Raw genomic sequence first — 19,249 nt, 5'->3', positions numbered from 1 at the left:
CTTATCATCCCTTAAAAAAAACCTCCTAACACTCATAGGATCAGAGAATAAACTGTCTTTTCAAATTATAGTACACCCTCAGTGCTGTAGGTGAGCGCTGCTCACTGGAGTAGTCTCACAGAACATTAATGCTTATCAGGATTGAAAAAGTTCTGTGATCTACATCAGTGGTTCCCCGTGGTGCAGCAGTGAGGCCTGACACAGACTCCCTGTCAGGACACCTGCTTACCTCCCATCATGAGGAGCAAAGTATGAAACTCCATAGTAGCCAGACTGTCAGAACCCAGGACATCCCTCTGGCTGTTCTGGATGGCTCCTGAATGGCCCCTGCCAGGGGGCTCAGAGACCTTGGCACAGAGCCCAAGACCCCTGTGCCTTTGATTTTGACCTATGAAAAAAATTACCAACCTTATATGAGGATTTACAAGCCACAAAATTTTAAGTAGAATGATAGCTAGTTTGTCACAGGGTGAAAAGTAGAATTTTGGGGTTTTTAAAATGGGGGCTCGGGGTCCCAGGATGGAGAAATTTGGGCATGCCTTGTCCTTTTTTCTCCTTCTTCTTGGCCTCCATCTTCTGAGTGATGTTGGGACTTTTGGATTGGTTTAGAGTAGGAACACACTGTCTAACATAGGTAATAGGTATTGGGAAATTATTTTAAATAATGTACACGTAGTTTTTAGTATAAAAAAATTACATCACCTCTGAAGGTGGTCAGTGTGCCACTGACGGACCTGCTGAATGGACCTCAACAGGCCAGGGAAAGAATATTATACATAACAGCAAATAAATAACCTTGAAAACCAGAACAGAAGAATCCTGACTCCTTCTTCAGCTGCTGGGCTGGGAAAAGAGACTCTGACACATCTTGGGGTCATCATAACCACAGAGACCCCCAAGACCAGACAGCTTTCTACCTTGCAAAGCTGTTTGGAGTTCAGAACTCCATATCATGGATGTTGGGGCATGGTGTGGTGTTCCACCACTGCTGAGAAATCAGCAGCCTAACTCCTGCCATAGCCAATTGCAGATTATTCATTATTATGCAGCAGTGCAATACTAAACCCAGCTCAGCCAGTTTGCTTTATTTTCAGATGTGCACATTGTTCTGCCCCTCGCCTGTCTGAGCCCTTGGCTCACTTCTGCCAGAAATGTGGATCTCCTGTCCCCCCTGTGCCATTCCAGCGCTTCCCAGTCCCCGAAGGAACACAGGTCAGCAAAACATCCCAGCAATGCACACATCATCCTTGCAAACATCCCAACAATGCACACATCATCCTTGCAAACATCACAGCAATGCACACGTCATCCTTGCAAACATTACAGCAGTCCACACATCATTATCCTTGCAAAGAACAGCAGCCTCTGCAAGCTACACAGTCAGTGCTGGCAAACCTGTTACCTACTCACAGTTTCATTTCAAAGTTCTGCTCTAATTGCTTTGTTCTGCTCAATACCTTTAGCACTGGACCCCATGAAATTCTACAACAATGGGTGAAATTGATTTTTTCAAGGGCCAAGTATTCTAATAAGGAAAACAAAGAAAAAGTAAATTATTTTCCTATGTCAGGAAACACTACCAGACCTGAAACTTCAAATGGTGACATGTGTGAGCATATGCACCAAGTTTTTGGAGTGATGTGTGTAACTGTCTTCCCTGAGCTCTTCCCAAGAGATCATAACCTGATCTAACACATCAGTGGTGTGTTTCCCTTCCTGTATCATCAGAGTGTTGCCTGGTCTGGGAAATGCTGTAGTTTTAAGTAATTACTGAGATTCACCACCTCCTTAGATTAGGTTCATAATTAGGAGAATTTCAGTTACCTGTATGAAGTGGGTGACAGTGGAATAACAGGATTATAATTTCTTGGAAACAGAAAGAAATTCTCACAGAGAACAGAAAGAAAGCCTTCTCACAGGTCCCCTCAAGAACCACAGCACCTTGCCAGTCCTACTATATTTATAGTATCATTTTCATTTTATTGAAAATTTCCTTAACACCTTTCTGACATTCTGTTTCCAGATGTCTTAATATTTTCTCAGTATGTTCCTTTTTCTCAGTATGTTCCTTTGATCTTTAAGGATCGGTATCAGCATCAGTTTCTGTCAATTGCTGAGTTTCCAGTGACCTTGCTGCTGATGTAGGCTGCAGCTAGGAAAATACTGAAATCTCATGATAACCTTAATGATCTCATTGTGGTGCTTAACATAACTGTGAGATGTGGCTTTTCCTTCAGATGGCACCATGCCTTGAATGCAGACATCTTGTGCCAATGAATACACCCACTTGCATTATCTGTGAGGCACCAATAGCTCCACAGCTGCAGCCCCAAACCAACATCTGCATTAAGGTAATTGAGAATAAGTAAAACAAATAATGATTTAACTCCTGGCATGTATTTTTCTAACAGATTACTTCTGTTAGAAATATTTTGCTCCAACTTGGCTTTGTATTATTACATTATGGACAGCTTTAAGAGTTAGTGAGATTTAAAACAGCTTGAATGGAAAAAGGGGTTAAGGATTCCCCAGTACAAGAAAGACATGGACATACTTCCCTTGAGAAGAAAGGAGCAGCAGAGGCAATGTGTGATGGGTTGACCTTAACCCCCATTTCCCTGTGCTGCTGAGGAGGGCAGGAGACAGAGAATCAGGAGAAAAATTAAGTCCAGGAAAGAAGGAGGAGTGGGGGAAAGGTGTTTTTTGAGATGTGGTTTGATTCCTTATTTTCCTACTCTGATTTGACTAGTAATAAATTCAGTAACTTGCCCAAGATGAGTCTGTTTTTCCCCTAACAGTGATCAGTGAGTGATCTCTCCCTGCTCTTAAACTCATGAGCCTTTCATTATATTTTCTCTTTTCTGTCCAACTGAGGGGAATAATAGAACAGCTTTGGTGGGTACCTGGTCTTCAGCCAGGGTCAAATCACCACCAGAGGTCTTTTAAGGCACCTCACAGTACTATGGTATTATATTATTGTTAGTAATTGTCTATGCACATTCTGGGCTGTCTGGTTTTTGTGAGGATAGTGACTCAGCAAACTGAAACCAGAGTATACAAAGACCTGGAGATACTGATACTGAATCTCCTGAAGAAACTAAAGCATAATTAAAAAAAAAATAGTCCCCATGTGATGAGAGGCAACATGGCCTAACTAAAGTGTGAAACAGCCCAGACTTGAAGGATATCCTCTATCTGCAGGGCTGGATAACCACAGCATTTTGTAATATCAAGTCTTTGTATTTTTGTTTCCAAACAGTTTTCAAATACTCTGTGAAATGTGTTTTCTCTCTGTTTAAAAGGGCAAAGTCATCTGTCAGGTGTGTGGCACAGGAAATCCTCTTCACCATAAGCACTGTGCAACTTGTGAGAGCAAACTGCCTGAAGTACAGATGGTAAGGTTTCAATCACACTGGGTGAATCAAAACAGAGCACAACATCCTTTATCTCTGGAAAACTGAAGTCATGTCCCCATGTCACCAAAGCAGAGATTCTCTCCCCAATGTCACATTTAAGCCCAGTCCTCCCACAGAAGCTCCACCACAAATGTCCAATTAAACATGAGTGTCTCATGTACCTTCAAGTTTCTGACATGGAAGTCAGAATTGTGAATGCCCTTGAGAAAACTCAGAAAGCTCTTAGCAAATGGGTAGTCTTGACTCCAAGAGAGTAATGTTTGTGTTCAGATTACTTTCAATTGCATTAGAAAAGTTGAGTATATACATCAGGAACAACATTCACACTGATTTCAGTTATTTTCTGAAAATAGAATAGACTTTTGCATTATTTTTCATATCTCCACTTTTACATTATTTTTCTTATCTCTACTTGCTGCTTCTCTTACATGCATACAGCTAGCATGCTTGTATTTGGCTGTGACTCTGCACGGAGGTGAGAAAAGCACTGAAATATTACCCCTAAAATTGCTCTGTTTCAACTCCCCATTTAGCTTGGTTTCTTAGAAGAATTTTATTTTCAGTTCTGAAAAAACCTTGTATGAAAAACATCTGGTACATTTCACTTCTCCATGTTGTGGTAAATACAAAAATGATATAACAATAATGGTTTGCAAGTTAAAATCTTCTGATTATAATGATTAACATCCTGAGTTCTAAAACTGTCCATAGCTAGAGGCAAAAGTCTCTTGTATAGCCACGAGTGTGATTTCAAAGTGAATTTCAGTAGGATTCTGCACTTAGCTAAGATAAATGTATGTTTGGCTGCTTCAGTGAATGCAGAAATGTGTGTAGATAATATGTAGCTGCATGTGTAGTTAGGCATGTGATTCAAATGTGAGACCTGTAGTAGCTGAGAAAGTTAAATGCTTACTAAGAATTATTAATAATTCTTAATCAAAAAATCTAATAATAATGATGAATTAGTGATGAGTATTTTTAATAGTAGCAATAATGCTGATATTATTAATGGCTATTAAATAATTTATATTTAGAACATACTTAGACATGTGCTTTTCTAAATTTTATTTTCCAACTGAACCCCCTAATTACATTGTTCAACTTGCAATGCAGGCCACAGATTAAAACAGGGCTATTTTGTGTCTGCTTACTTGCTGTTATGGGGTAATCAAAATAATTTTTCTTGGCTTCTGTCCCCTATCCATATTCCTGACTTGTAGAGAAAATAAACTGCATAAGCCTTAAGGCAAAACCTAACAAAACATTTTAAGTGCTATTTGTCCTAGCTGGGATCTGTACTTAAGCTCTGGAAGTTTCAGATGAAAAACCTGTTTTGCTTACTCATATAAGTTAATTGTAGAAAAGTTGGGTAATATATAATTTGCACAAGGCAAAAGAGTGCAAAAATATATTTATGCAGCAAATTCCAAACTCTGAGGAAACTCTTTGCCTGAACATATTCTCCCTGCCATACTACTAAAGAGAGAGGTACAAGGAAAATTGTGTGTTGGATTTGGAAATGCAAGTTTGTCAGTACAGAAGCCTCCATCTTAATTTCATATGTGCTTATACATATAAATACATATGTATTCAAATGCTTATACACATTTGGAAATGCAAGGCTGTCAATAGAGAAGCCTCCATCTTAATTTCTTATGTGCCTATTAATAAATACTCAGTTTAAAAGCACGCCATTGATAAGGTTATTTTTTAGTGCTAGTTCTGCTAAAAATATTTTCAAATTAATTAATGCTACATTTTACTGTGTTTTTGTAATGAGAATTATAGGTTAGATCCAAGTCACTCTAAAGTGCAGAAATTCCTTTAGGCTGAATATTACTTTATGTTGCCAGAAGAGCTTACTTTGCTCTTTCCCTTTGATAGGCTTGTGGACTTTCCTTCATGAGGAGGATTTTGTGCCTAATGCTTGTTTTGTTTAACCAGCCCACGTTTGGAGGAGACTGGTGCCCATCTCTGCAGGGCCAGCCAGGGCAGACGGCTCGGTGCTCCAAGTGCGGCGGTGTGAACCGGAGCGACGCCCGCTTCTGTGCCTGGTGTGGGGCCAAGGCACGTGCTTCTGCTGCCTCTGGGACACACCTGGGGCTGCTTCTCTGCTGCAGTGCCACACTGCTCTGTGCTAAGCTCCTGCCAGTCACTAAACACTGTTAGCATCCGGATACTTGCTTAGAGCAGAGAGGATTGGGTATGGAAAAATGAACGGCTTAGGTGATGTCCTGACCGCACATCAGTCTGTGACCCCAGGGTTTAGAGCTGCAAACAAATATCGTGGGTCAACAAGCACCAGGTCATTGCATCAGCTAAGATGCAACAGCCCTGTGCTCAGGCAAAGTAGCTTAACCATCAAAGGTTAAAGTACAGGCTGACCCAATGCAAGTTTTCCCATAACAGCTCTGGGCTATAATCACCTATACAGGCAATTACCAGATACAAGATGATGCATGCAATTGTTTGACTGAAAGCCTCCTTAACTTCAGTAAGGACAAGTACTTAACTGCTGCTCAGTAGTTACAACCAATGTAAACAATTTCCCCTTGTGCAGTGCTTCTACCTAATATCACACTTAAGGAGAATTTATTCTCTGTGAGCTGAATGCACATAAAATTTGAAACACTCCCCTATATGCATAAATAACCATTATTCCTGTACTGTACTAGGGCACTCAGGGTGGCACTTTACTTTCTTTTAATTCATTCCTCTGCCCTTATCATTCCTGAGTCATTCATCCTATGCCGCTCCAGTGACAAATGTTGCATTGAACTTTCCAGCCTGGACCTCCTCCATCCTACTTTGCTTGTTCCAAGTGTGGGACCAGCAACCAGCCCTATGCTCGCTTCTGTGTGTCCTGTGGTGTGTACATAGAGCCCCCATCCAGACAGAGCTCTCCTGGCACTCCCATGGACCGTGGGCACCTCCTGGCATCCTCCCAGGTAGGACACAGAATGTTACAAAGCCAGGTTTGAACTCAGTGAGAGGCTGCTCCACTGGGGGGGTGAATCAGCACAGCTCCATTCCTTGGGAATGGGAATTCCATTTCCTTGGGACAAAGATGAGGGCTGGGAGCACAAGGAGGGCAAAAATGTTTTTCTTTCTGCTAAAAAGCAGCCTCAGCCCAAGGCCTCGATCCAGCCTTTGTAAAGGCAAAGTGAGAAACAGTTGGCCTTTCAAAAGTCTTAGCTCTTCAAGTAGTTTTATCTTATTGGCTGTGAATTATTTGTGCTCTGCTGATACAAGGTATTCTTTCACACAAATGTAGTAGTTGTTTTTAAACTGTTTTAAGAAAGAGCCCAATACCTAACAAGGCCAGCTTTTGCCCTACAAAACCATACACATTCCCTGGCAATTGTGAAGAATTTGGATTTTGCTTGAATATTTGTGATAAGTTGCACTGTTGTTACAGACTGGTAATTAAAATTTAAAAATTTAGTTATTCTTCCTGCTAGCTTTTTCATTCCCTTACAATTTGGTGTTCTGGTTAGTTATGCTTGTAAGCCATTGAATTATATCTATATTACTTATATTTTCTCTTCTCCTCAACCACCCACAGGCAAAACTATTACAGGCTCAAGTTGCCTGGCAAACTTGTCCTGTTTCCTTGCCCAAATCAAGGGCAGAACTAACAGAAAGAGAAGATAAAGGAACCCAAACCATTGGACTTTTTTACCCATCCAGCAAACTGTTGGAAAAGAAGGAGCTTGAGCTGATTTCACAAAAAGAAAAGGTGGAAAAGATGAGTGATCATAAGCCTCTCCTGACAGCCATTAGTCCTGGAAAAGGTTAGAAGTTCTGATTTTATGATTTCTAAACAATTTATGACCTTGCTCTTTTTCTTGAAAATATTATAATGCATGGAATGTGGCATCAGTAGGACACTGATTTACATATTTACAAGTCTGTTTCCACCAGTCACTTGTAAATGATTGCCTTAGAATTCAATCACTGACCTCCACCAATAGCTAAAATAAAACTATCAGTAATATCAAAATTGGGGCTTCTGAGCCCTGTGCAACCTTACTAAATTGGTAGCACTTTGATCTCTTCAGATGCCACAAGACTGGAGGCAGGCGGCCTGTATGGGAATTGGAAACCACTGAACAGCTCCCAGTTCCCAGCAGCCTCCCCAGCCCCTGCCATGTGGGCTTCAGGCAGAGCTGTGATGGCACCTGCAGGGATAGTGATAAAACTCTGAGACATAGGGGGTCAGAGCTCTTGAAAATATGATGAAGCTCATCTACATGAGGAACTTGCTTGGAGTGCTATTGTGGAATAAATGATAGAAGCCTCAGAAGCAAAGAAAGCTAAATTAGAGGAAGGGATTCTTAGTAGGATTATGAAAACATCACTCATTGAAGAGTCTTTCCTCTCCCAGACTACAGTAGGAGCAGTACCAGTAGTGCAGAGAACTTTCATTCACAGTGAGTTTTGTGGTCACTTTGTGTTGTCATCTTACTGTAAATCTCCCATACCTTCCTGGTGATGTCTCATGGGCAACCCCTCGCAGCACAGGCAACAAACTCCAGCTCACCCACTCTTTTGTAGCACTCATCATTATTGGACACAGCTGTGGCCTGTTAAGGGCAGGAATGTTCCTAATCTCTGGTGATTAGTGCAGCTGCAACTCCTCAGGTGTGAGATTACCTTCTGCACTATTCTCTTATATTCTATCCCTCCACAACTTTGTTCTTTGTGGAGTCACTTGGCTGTTTGCTGTCATTAAATGCTTTGCCATTTTTAGAGGTTTTAGTTTTTATGATCCTGAGAAATCTTCAGCTTTCTGGATCCCAAACCCTTGAAGACAGTCAATTATTATTAATTAGGGACCTAATAAATGGCTCAGTGGGCAAAATTGTCTTTAATCTCACAGGGCAGTCCAGCTGGGCAATCCATAGAATGAGTTAATTTTCAATCATTACAGCACCAAACCCTGGTTTGGAGGAGCAGTTTCTCTTTTGGATCCACTTTCTCATCTAGCTCTCTTCAGCAGTCAGATGATCAACTCAGGCTGTTACCAGAATTAATTTTCTGTTAGGTAGTAAAAGTTGCTAATGGATGTTAGAAATTCCTCTTTTGACTGTGTCTGTATTCAGATAGACTCTGCTTCTTAAAATAATCACTGGGGAAATCTGTTTTCCTTCTCTCTTCCACTGAAATGTGACATGTTCTCTTAGGCATCACTGTAGGAAATACTTGACTCAACATGCCAGGGAGCTTAATTTAGTCAGAGATAAAACAGGATTGGCCCCTAATAGAGCCAAGAAAAAAGCAAAGTCACAGTGAATATTTCTATATCTCTGTCAGAAGTACAGCTCTTGATTTGTGAGTGAGAACTGCTGTCACTGGGAAAGGTTGGGCAGAAATTCTGAGCTGCTTTTGAATTATTTTCTCTTTTATCCACTTAGCAGAGGTAATTTTGTTGAAGTTGCACTGTGTAATGTATTCTCCTTTAGATCCTGCCAAGGACTGAGGAATTTATTTCATTCCATAAATCAATAAATGTCTCTTACAGTCAGTTCATGCTGAGTTTTATACATGGCTTGAAACTATTTGTATCAACAAGACCATGCACTATCACCCAGGAAAATCTTGTTTATTTATGTCAAATATGACAATTATTTCTTCAATCAAAATAGGATCAGACATTTGATATTCAAGTTTTTAAATAGAAGCAATCAAGTAAAATGGAGGTTATTATTTCTTGACCATATCAACTATTAACTAACCTTCTTTTCATGTGTGAAGATTAAAAAAAATATTAGAGTTAAGAAAGGGGCAAACAACAGAAGCACCAAAACACTAATCCTCTGGTGTATACTGTATTTCTTTTATTGCTGTACCTTCAGTCTGTTTTGAACAGGAATCAAGACATTTACCAGATAAACTTTACAAAGAACTTCCCTTTTCTACTCTAACAAAGGTTAAATCAGTGTGATATAGGTATAATGAGATCTAATAGAACATCAACCATGCAAGAATATGTTCCTGACCATCTGGATTTTTTCAAATAAAATCTGGGGATCTGGGCTACTTATAAACCACTTTATTGCAAATAATACTGACTTCTATGGAGAGATCACTCAGCAAGTAGTCTGTTTTAGATGTTTTAAATAATGCTTTCAGCTTGTATGTTTTTGGGAACAATTTGTGTTGTTCTTTGGATCCTTCTTTTTCTATTCATTTAAAGCTGCTTAACAAGTAAGATTTGTTGGTTTAGTTTGTCATATCATCATTTGTCAATCTTGAGTCTTCCAAGCACAAAACTCCTTGTGCCCTTGCTTTGTCTTGTAAAAGCCAGAGCAGCACTTTCCTTCTGGCTTGGTCTCTTTGCACTGTTTTAAGCTCCACTTAACATGAAGGAAAGGATAAGGTCAGAGCAGCTGCATTGTGTAAGCTAAATGAGGTTACCAAGCCTACACAGTTTATTTACAACAAAATAAAAAAGAAAATCAGACAGATCCTGAAAACAATCAGTTAAAAATGAGAACAAGTCCATTTGGTTTTTTTCTCTGATGAAAACAAAATGTAGCTCTGGAGCTGCCTGGACAGGAGGTGCCAAAGCTCTAAATGGCTTAAGATGAGTTTTTAATCCAGGCACATTCATCCCCTCATGTTTTGTGCCCTCTATCAGGATAAAGGAATGCTGACTCTCTCCCAGCAATCCTGACAGGCAAAAGAGCAGGAATGCTTAAGCTTTTAATATGCTCTTACATATAGAATTGAAAGGAATTAATTTGGAGGATAATTTACACAGACCAAAATGTTGTGTATCCTGAGCTTTGGGTTTGCAGTTTTCAGATTTGGATTATTGTTCCCTGTCAGTTATCCAAAAATCTAAACTAAAAATCAGTTCAAAACCACATAAAAAATCAGTTCAAAACCACATAATTGCTTAATTGTAATATTTTACTTTTTTCTTTTCTTATGATCTGGAATGTGAGATTTTTCCCTTCACACAGACCAGTTTTGGCTCCTAAGGATCATTCCAAGACATGGCTTTGTTGTGAATAGAGGATCCACAAGGATAAATTATAACTACAGATAAAACAGTGTTCCACCTGGCTTTTTAGGGCATAACTTCCTTCTCATTTTCATGATTCGATGAATTTTCTACAGAAATTTTTTTTATCTCAGTGAAACTGTGCTATCTTTTAAACCTTCCATTCACCTGACTAGAAGGAATGTTAATCACATTTAAGGATTTTTCTCCCTGTGAACAGGTTACTGGAGAAAACAGCTGGATCATGTTTGTGCTCATTTAAGAAGCTATGCCCAGAACAACCCTGAATTCAGAACACTGATTGGAGAACCTCAAATGGGAAAGGTAGGAAGGAGCTTGTGAGTAACATCTTCCTTTGGAGGGTCATGAAAAGATTATTGTGGCTGCTACACAACCACTGGAAAAGTAAATGTCTCCCTTTTCTTTAGATGTTTACCTGTGTGTTGTTTGTCTTGTTTGGTTGTTCCATTTTCGGTCAGTCTTCTCCTGAAGACTTTTTTCTGCTTTTTTTCCAGTGGCAATTCCTATTCTCTCACCTAAGAGCTGTAAGGGGAGGGAGAAAGCCTTGCTCAGCTGCTTTTATATAGAAAGAAGGTGGGAACCTTCTAGGACTCCTTTCTAAGGAATAGATACTCCAGCAGATACTTGCTATCTGATTTCTATATTCACTGAGACCTATTGTCCACCAGGATGTTCAGAAACTGCTGTGCAACTAGAAGAAAACATCTGCTTAATAGAGTTGAGATACAGTCCATTTCAACTTATTTCCTCTGCTAGAGGATTCAAAAAGATAGGCCTGAAGAATATAAAATTGCCTGGGGAAGGCTATTTCTGCTGCTTCTTGGCCTTGTGTCAGTTTATTGTCTTAAAAGCAGTGCCCCCAGAAGTAACAAATGGTTCAAAGCAGATGCCAACTATCTGGGTTTAATGCTGCTTTTTCAGTTTTTCATGTGGATTAGAAATATAATCAACCTTACCTCAAAATTCTCAACCAGCTGCAATATAATCTTCATTCCACCTCTTTATAATCCCCTGTGCACTCATTTTTGTATGACTTCCATAGACTTGTTGCCAGCAGTACTGTCTCAAGGACTGATACACAAAGGTACCAAAGTTTTACTACAGACTGGTGTCACTAAAGCAGCCACCAGTTCTCCTGGACCTGGGAGTCCCAAGAACAACACAGCCTTTTGTGCAGCTACAAAACCTCAGTGGAGAATAACTGAACTTCCATGAAATGCAGCCTTATTATTTGGATTAATTTGGTAATTCAGTTGTTATGAAATTTCCAGTTTCTCAAAACACACCTGCCCCCTTCTCACTGACATGGGAAGTGTTGATACAATATCACAAGGAGGCAAAGGCCACATGTGTGATTTTGTGCATTGGCTGCGCAAGAAACACCATCAGCAAGAATTATTCTTTCAAGTACTTCTGTGGGGTTTTTTTGCTAAGATATACTAATGGCTCCTCTTTCCTTTTAGATCAACTATGCCACCATCTCTGAAGATGACTGTGAAGTCACTATTACATTGAATTTTGCTGCTGTTTACAAGGTCAGTTCATGGGATGGGGCCTGTTGAGAGGCAGCTGGTCTAAAGCTGTCACTAGAGCAGTGTAATGCTGATAGATTTGAAATTCAGGTCTAAACAAGAAATGCTTTTGTTCAGAGGGTGTTAACTTATCTCTTCAGAGAAAAGAATCTTTTTGTTTCTCTGTTGGAGCTGGATGAATAGGTACCTTTATCTGATTAAGCCAGACTTCATGGTTATGTTGCTATCATCTCACATTTTGTTAGTTTGCTATTACTATTAACTTTTTTCTTTCAGCTGATGTTGTTTGATGATTCTAGCACCCCTTAGCTTTTGATCTCAGAACCTGCTTTCCTTCAGCCTGTGAAGTGTGCTCTTAAAAACTAAGCTTAGTAATTCTCAATAGTTTGGAGATAACTTTTGTCAGAGCTCCTGTTAGCTCTATTCAAAATCTGGAATCTCTATCTCAGGAATTATCATTGTTCCAAAAATCACAACATACACATTTCCAGCTTTTCAAGATGAAAATCTACCATTTCAAAAATCAAAAATTCAGACTGCATCTCTTGTGTGGAATCTTGGAAAGCTTACCTTGCCATGTGAGGCTTGAAAAACTGAATCACATCATTTGAGAAGTGAAATTTCTCAAGTGGTAGAAACACTTTCATTTGGATGAGTATCTTCATTTCATTAACTGAGGTTGTATAATTTTTTTTTTCTAAATCAAAAGAAATACCTAACAGAAAGTTCAGAAAAAATTGCTACATAATTTTGCCTCAAAACAGAGTTCAATTACATATGATAATGTCTTGTGGTAATTTGACACTGCTATTCAAAGCCTATGTATTTTCTCATAGCCAAGTGTTGTGCCACTAAGATTACAGCAGCATTACATGATAATCTTAGTAACTGCCTGCATTTGATGATTCTACAGAATATTCATCCTAACAGAGCAGTGAAGCTCAGCAATGATTATCTGAGGGCTGGAACAGAAGTCACAGATGGACAGGATGGCAGTCAGACTAATTTTGGTGAGATTTTTTCCTCCCTGTCTTTACAGTAGACCATAAATAGATGAATCAGGAATACAGAAGTAGTGCTTGGAAGCTTAGAGATCAAGGCAGGCAAACATTCTGTGCCTATTTAAGTTGATCTTTTAAGTTTCAAAAGGTGTCCAAGTTGAGATTTAAGCAATGTACAGATGCCCTCAAAAACTCCTGGGAACTTCATCCCTGGAGAGCTGAAGAGAGCAATGAACTGCAGCCACAGGTCACAGCTTTTATTATAGCACTAAAACTTTAGATATTTCACATACTCTTTTCAACAGGAACCATAAATATCAATATTATCTCTACATCTGAGCTCTGACAGGAACTGCCAGCTCTGGCACATTTGGCAGAGATGAGAAATTATGAAATACATTCATGTAGGGATGTTGTTTAATTGCAATCTCCCACTGGTGTCAGTAACAGCTCAGCATTTTGAGCATCTCATTTTGGACTTAGGTTTTCATTAAATCAACCAGTTGTAGAGTCAGCATTACAATTCAAGAATTCCTATAACATCATTTGACATAATTCACATGTAAATTTCATCCACTTTGTGCTTCCAGTCTGAGGCTTGGCAAGAGGCAGTCACTGCACTGGGAGCTGTGCAAACCTTTTGTTAAAACCAGTTTGAACTGCAACAAGTATTTCATCACTTTCTCATGTGGAAAACTGATAAATATTGCTTTGATTTTGGATAAATTATTTCCAGATCTCTGCTCCAAGTTCTAGTTAGGATACTGACTTTGCTTTGAATTAACACTTATTTTCATTTCTGGTAGGCAGAGATGATCCCAATGTTTTCCATTCAAGAGGCAAAATAAAGAGAACCAAGTCAAGAACACTTATGGGAAAGGAATCTAGGCTCTCTGTAAGTATCCTCTGCAAAAACAGGAAAACAAGATTTATGGAGCAGCATTAACATGCAGGAGGGCATCCAGGCATTAAAATAGAAAGATTTTAACCCTGACTGGGGGCAGGGGATAAAAGTCCAACTTAATAGAAAACCTGAACATTGGTAACTGACATTTTAGTTCAGAACTGAAAATAACTAATTTGTTTTTCTAAGAGTTTACTTATATTTTTTTTCTCTCATTGTGAACCTATTTAATTCTGAGACTGCATTAGGCCTGAGGACTGTTGCAGTGATTCTCTTATAGATATTTTTCAGAAGCAACATCAAATGGATGTATTGTCATCTTCCCTTGACTTTACAACATTTAACTCCATTGAGGCCTAGTTTAATTCAAGAACCAAGGATTAACTACCCCTGGAGACCAAATTTCCTGAAAGAACTGTCTATTAAAGGGATTGTCAGTAATGACATGGAAAATTTCAAAAGGGCAATGTACATTAATCTAAGCATGAATCAGTCAGCCAACTCAACGGGTGGGAGAAGATACAGAGTTCTGTGATACGAGTCCAGAGATAAAAAAAGTGACTGAGTTTTCAAAATGAGAGAAGGTTGAAAGCTGGGAAGAAATAAAAGGATTATTTAAAAAGAAATATTTTTAAAACAAAATACTTCCACAAGTTGTGGAAACTTCAAACTTTACTCCTAAACATGTAGCCATGTTTAATTTTACTGTGCTGAGCAGATCTTTGTACAGCCCTGGAGAGCTGCATTGCCATAAAGTGAATAATTTGCAGACACACATTGCTGAATGAAGACCTCAGTAGTGAGATATTGGCCAGGGTTACCCAGCATTTGCTCAGGTTCAGAAAAACATTCCCAAAGAAATCAGGGATTAGTAACTGAGGCTCAGATACATCAAATTCATGCCACTGTGTGCATTTTGCATTTTAATTCCAAGGCAGAATCTGGCCCACCTGCTTGCATTTTCCCTGTGTGCAATGTTCCTGGCTGTTGTGTGTCTCCACAGCCAGAGTCCAGACAGCTGCTGGATGAACTGGGTCAGACTGGGAAAGGAAGAATCTCCTTCATAGAACAGTTGCTCAGTGATGTAAGTAACACTTGCTGAAGTTTCCTTTTTCAACTCTTTGCCTGTCAACTGCATGAATATTAGCCTGGAATGCAACTTCAGCTTTATGATTAGGAGGCAACAGCCTTGCAATACCAGGCTTCATATTGAAAAAGCATTTTAGAGAAGATAGGGCCTGTTTTACATTTATAGATTATCTCCCAAAATTTCTATTTGGTCAGTGGATAAGGCAGTCTTCTCTGGATTTGTCAAAGCCAAACCAAAAAAAAAAATTAGTTTTATAATTTAGGATCAAGTCCTCTGTATAGCAAAGGCAAGCATAATCTCTGTTTCTGCTCTGGGATCTCATTTGGCTACTGTTACACACATTAACTCTGGCTTTGAGCTAGGAGATGACAAACATTTTCAGAAGAAAGCAAAACAACACACTTTGAACCTCTCTCTGTCTTGAGCACGAAGCCCATTTGCCAGCTTAAACTGGCATAACACAAAAGCGAGGTGGAAGCTGAAGAATCTGTGTGGTTTTAGCAGCCCCCTTTGGTGTGCTCTGTTCCAGGGAGCTGACCCCAACTCCCTGAGCCAGGAGGAGCGCCCTGCCCTCACAGTTGCTGTCCTGAACAAGCACACAGGAGCCATCTCCCCTCTGGTGCAGAAAGGGGCTGACATTGACCAGCAGTCAGGGCCGTGAGTTCCCATCCTCTGCCTCGGCTCTTTCAAGTTTTACCAAAAGAAATCACACATGCTCCAAGTTCAGAGAGAGCTAAACCCCATTTCTCCTCCACAAATATGTTGCTTTCAAGGACACTATCCACACTCCCAGTTGCCAGCTTTGAAGATTTCTCATAACTTCTGTTATTAAAGCTGCTGTTCTATTCACTTCCTTCCCCCACCTACTTCAACTTAATAAGATAAACATCACCAAAGCCTGCCACACTTTCTGTGTGTTCTGTACCCTCCTATTCACCTTCCTAAGTTTTATTTGCCAAGTTTCCTTAGGTAGTAAGTGCATTGCTCATTCCTCCTGTGCAGGCACAACAACACAGCTCTCCATGAGGCAGTTCTGCTGGGACTGGAGGGAGAGGAGAGCGTCCGGGCCCTGTTAGGGTAGGTACTGTGGCTGCCTCGTGTCCCTGTGGGAAGCAGCATCCAGAAATTCCAAAGTTACTCCACATAAATATTCACCTCCAAGCCACTTCATCACTAAGTGCACTGAATTGAAGCAGTTTAAACCAATGTGTTCTGTATTTACAGCTGCAATGCAAGCGTGCAAAAGAAGAATGCAGCAGGGCACTCAGCGCTGGATTTGGCTGTTGCAGCTGGAGATAACAAGGTTATTTCACTGTTCCAAGTAAGTGGGGATAGAGAGCACTGAACAGACTTATGTGACACAGGAACATTGTTCTCATCAATGTGTTATTACAGCAAAGTTCTTCCCCAAATAAAGTTGAAGGTTCTTGGACTTTGGGAGCACCTGACCACGTGTGTCCAGTTCTGTCTGCAGAATCCACGACCCTGTCTGATCAGCTTGGGCCCTGCAACAGTCAAACCGTTTCTCCAAGATTGCCCCATTCCTTTCCAGCAGTTCAGAGCACAATCCCCCTCTGGCTGCACTCTATTGTGCAAATTTTCTTTTCCTTTCCAAGCAAAGGGACAAACCAAACCTTCCCAGGCACAAATGCATTTCAATGTCTCTGAAATGTCTGTAATGCCTGATGAACACTGACACTTGAGCAACAGCACTGCAAGCTGTAACTGATGAGCTTAATTTCCTTTTTGATGTTAAAACTGCAGCCCATTGCAGTAAAGGTCAGAGTCTTGTCCTCCAGAAAATTGAGTAAAGCTACTTTGTTGTTCTGCCTTCAGCTTTTATTTATAAATGCATCAACACAAGGCAGCAGCCAACTACAAACAGAAATTTACAAGAATACCAGGCACATTAAGGTGTGGTATAACTCCAAGTTATAAGCCACAATCCTAAAACCTCAAAGTATTTTTAAAACTCCTTCTCCTTTCTATGTCCCAAAGCATCTAAAAGCATCAGAAAATTCAGTACAAACATGGAAATGCATGTCAGCTGCTATCAGAAATACAAGTTTTAGCACCAGAGCTACTACTATCTTTATTAGACAACAATATCTCCAAGCAGGTGGATTTACAAAAAAAATTTAAAAAAGAAAAGAAAACAAACCCACAAATAATAATCCTTTAAAAACCAGCAGGAAAATTAGGAGAATCCTTGCAGAAAAATATTTTGTATGCAGTGCATCAAACCCCAGGTACCTCCCAGACAGAGTGGGAGGAGTGAAGCAGAATTCCCTCTGCTTCTCATGGACAGCCAGTCTGGAAGCAGCCTCAGGAAACACGGCCATTCAGTCACAGGGCAGTGCCACAGCATGTGGACAAGACAAGGTGTCACTGGCAACTATGAAGCTGCAGCAGTCTAGGCCAGATTCTTTATACGACAACGCTGGATCTTGGCTTTATCTTCAACCTTGGTCATCATCTGAGAGACCTCTTTTTTCTGCAAAGAGTAAAAATAATACGATGTTACTGTCTTCCACTAAGTGGAGCATCATTCAGCTTCGAGGAGAAAGCAGGATACATCCTGCATAAAGCAGAGAACAAGGAAAGGGAACAGCGGCTTATCCAGCCCGAGCCTGGATACAACAAAGCACTTTACACAAAGCCTTGTGGTAAGGAACTAGCCTGGCCGAACAATTCAAAGCCAAGATGCCGTGTACGTACAAGTGCCTTTCTCGTTCGCATTTTTTCCAGCTTCAGGAACTCCTGCACCGTCAGGTTAGAAGGTTCTTTCTGAAGAGAAAGAAAACCACAGGCCGCAGCATGTTTTTTGTGCTCCTCCCTGAAAAGAGGCGAAAAGAAAGGGAAAATGTAAGAGGAGGCAGCAGCTCCCAAGGAGCCACACGCAGCCGCTCTCGGTCGCCACCAGCGGCTCCCCCGGGCCGGGACAGAGGCCGAGGGATCCCCCGGTACTCACAGCGGGTCATCGTCGGGCTCCCAGCCCTCGAGCTCCTTGAGGCAGTAGAAGCACTGCGCCACGTCGGGGCTGTTCTCGCTGGGGCAGTGCACGAAGCCCGCCGCCGCCATCTGCGGGCACAGGGGAGGCCGTCAGCGCCCGCCCGCCCGGCCCCGCTCCGCTCCCCTCCCGCCGCCCCGGCCCCGCGCTCACCCGCTCGGGCGTGCAGGCGCAGCCCTCGGTGAAGGGCCAGTTGTGGAAGGTGGCGGCGCGGACGGACTGGAAGTAGAGCCGCCACCCCTCGGGCAGCAGCTCCCGGCCCGCCATGGCCCCGTTCAAACGGCTGCGAGCGCGGGGCACGGCGGGAGCGGGGCGGACCCGCCGGCCTCACCGAGCCCTCAGGGCGCCCGCGCAGCCAGGAGAAAGGAAATACTTTCCTTGTGGCAACGAATAGGAGCTCAGGGAAACACCCGGGCTTTGCTGCCCCGTTAGGAAAAGTTCCGCCTTTATTCCCGGGAAAGCCGGGCTTAGTTAAGTGATGCTTGGCTGCTCGGGCAGCGCGGTGTTGGCTCCTCAAGCGCAGCTCGGGTGAGCCAGCAGCCGGGCTCCCGAGGCACCAGAGGGAAGCAGAGGGCTGGGAACACCGTTTGTCCGCTTGTTTCACTACGTACCTTAGAACCTCACCCCTTACAAAGCCATGGCTCCCACCACGAGGATCACCTCACTGCCTTTGAGGATCCGGGGTTAGAGGGACCTGGATAAAACAAGCTGGCGGCAGCTCAGCAGGTGACACAGGGCTGTTATAACAGCGTTGTCACTTGGCCATCCCTCAGGGACAAAGCCACAGAGCAATATGGTTCTCGAGATCTTCATAGTCACCTTTGAGAACACAATGCAGAACCATGATCATCTTCAGACTACTTTGTATTTCCTAATTCTGTCTGATAAGGAGGAGCTTGCTAAGGCCTGCCTGTGTGTGCCCATAGGGAAATGAGTTTCTTGCCTTGGTCAGCTGCCCACACACCTCCTCTCAGGGCCATACTGGAGTTTGCTACATTCCAATGAAATAAGATGATGGAGAGACACCTTAACAAACACTATGACTACAGACAAGCTTTTCCAAGGGAAGGGCTTTAATTCCATTCATAAAGACATATATTTCTTTTCTTTCAATGTCCAGCTAACTCATAACATTAAGAACATGAAAATTTTCACAGTCATGAAACAGACAGAAATGTGCATGGATGTCTGGGCACACAACCCTTGGCTGGGCAGGTTTTCCTTTCCACCACCACTGGGTTTTGTGTTGGTGATGATGGACAC

The 19,249-nt window shown here is 41.5% G+C and overlaps 2 protein-coding genes across 8 annotated transcripts in view; one reads left to right on the top strand and one right to left on the bottom strand.

The window, feature by feature from the left end:
- DZANK1 (double zinc ribbon and ankyrin repeat domains 1) overlaps positions 1-19,249 on the top strand; it is a 26,007-nt gene extending 6,758 nt beyond the window's left edge. The window contains exons 8-21 of one of the 7 annotated variants that reach the window (XR_012579422.1): positions 1,095-1,212; positions 2,238-2,351; positions 3,303-3,395; positions 5,361-5,483; positions 6,203-6,364; positions 6,982-7,210; positions 10,649-10,752; positions 11,913-11,984; positions 12,895-12,991; positions 13,789-13,877; positions 14,821-14,970; positions 15,506-15,637; positions 15,979-16,053; positions 16,201-16,232. Coding sequence is in view for 3 of the 7 variants with exons in the window: in XM_026794476.2 (XP_026650277.2) it covers positions 1,095-1,212; positions 2,238-2,351; positions 3,303-3,395; positions 5,361-5,483; positions 6,203-6,364; positions 6,982-7,210; positions 10,649-10,752; positions 11,913-11,984; positions 12,895-12,991; positions 13,789-13,877; positions 14,821-14,970; positions 15,506-15,633; positions 15,979-16,053; positions 16,201-16,321 (1,675 nt within the window). In the remaining 4 variants the exon portion in view is untranslated. Of the gene's footprint in view, positions 1-1,094; positions 1,213-2,237; positions 2,352-3,302; positions 3,396-5,360; positions 5,484-6,202; positions 6,365-6,981; positions 7,211-10,648; positions 10,753-11,912; positions 11,985-12,894; positions 12,992-13,788; positions 13,878-14,820; positions 14,971-15,505; positions 15,638-15,978; positions 16,054-16,200 lie in introns of those variants that run through there. The other 6 variants (XM_014268166.3, XM_026794476.2, XR_003380718.2 and 3 more) reach the window with 6 other exon arrangements.
- On the bottom strand, positions 17,330-18,275 carry BIRC5 (baculoviral IAP repeat containing 5). Its single transcript, XM_074536866.1, has 4 exons — positions 18,140-18,275; positions 17,948-18,057; positions 17,695-17,812; positions 17,330-17,470 (listed from the first exon to the last, which is right to left on the bottom strand). Exons 1-4 carry the CDS (start codon positions 18,251-18,253, stop codon positions 17,390-17,392), a joined length of 423 nt encoding a protein of 140 aa, XP_074392967.1. The 5' UTR covers positions 18,254-18,275; the 3' UTR covers positions 17,330-17,389.

The sequence above is a fragment of the Zonotrichia albicollis genome, chromosome 3 (assembly GCF_047830755.1).
Source record: "Zonotrichia albicollis isolate bZonAlb1 chromosome 3, bZonAlb1.hap1, whole genome shotgun sequence".
Taxonomy (NCBI): Eukaryota; Metazoa; Chordata; class Aves; order Passeriformes; family Passerellidae; genus Zonotrichia; species Zonotrichia albicollis.
Note: the sequence above shows the minus strand (reverse complement) of the source record. Positions and strands in the feature narration are given on the sequence as shown.

Excerpts from the sequence above, each read along its gene's own strand:
- BIRC5 (XM_074536866.1), bottom strand. The coding sequence starts at position 18,253 with ATGGCGGGCCGGGAGCTGCTGCCCGAGGGGTGGCGGCTCTACTTCCAG. Across the intron at positions 17,813-17,947 it reads GAGCCCGACGATGACCCGCT|GGAGGAGCACAAAAAACATG; the intron begins GTGAGTACCGGG and ends GCCTCTTTTCAG. Across the intron at positions 17,471-17,694 it reads TGCGAACGAGAAAGGCACTT|AAAAAAGAGGTCTCTCAGAT; the intron begins GTACGTACACGG and ends TACTCTTTGCAG.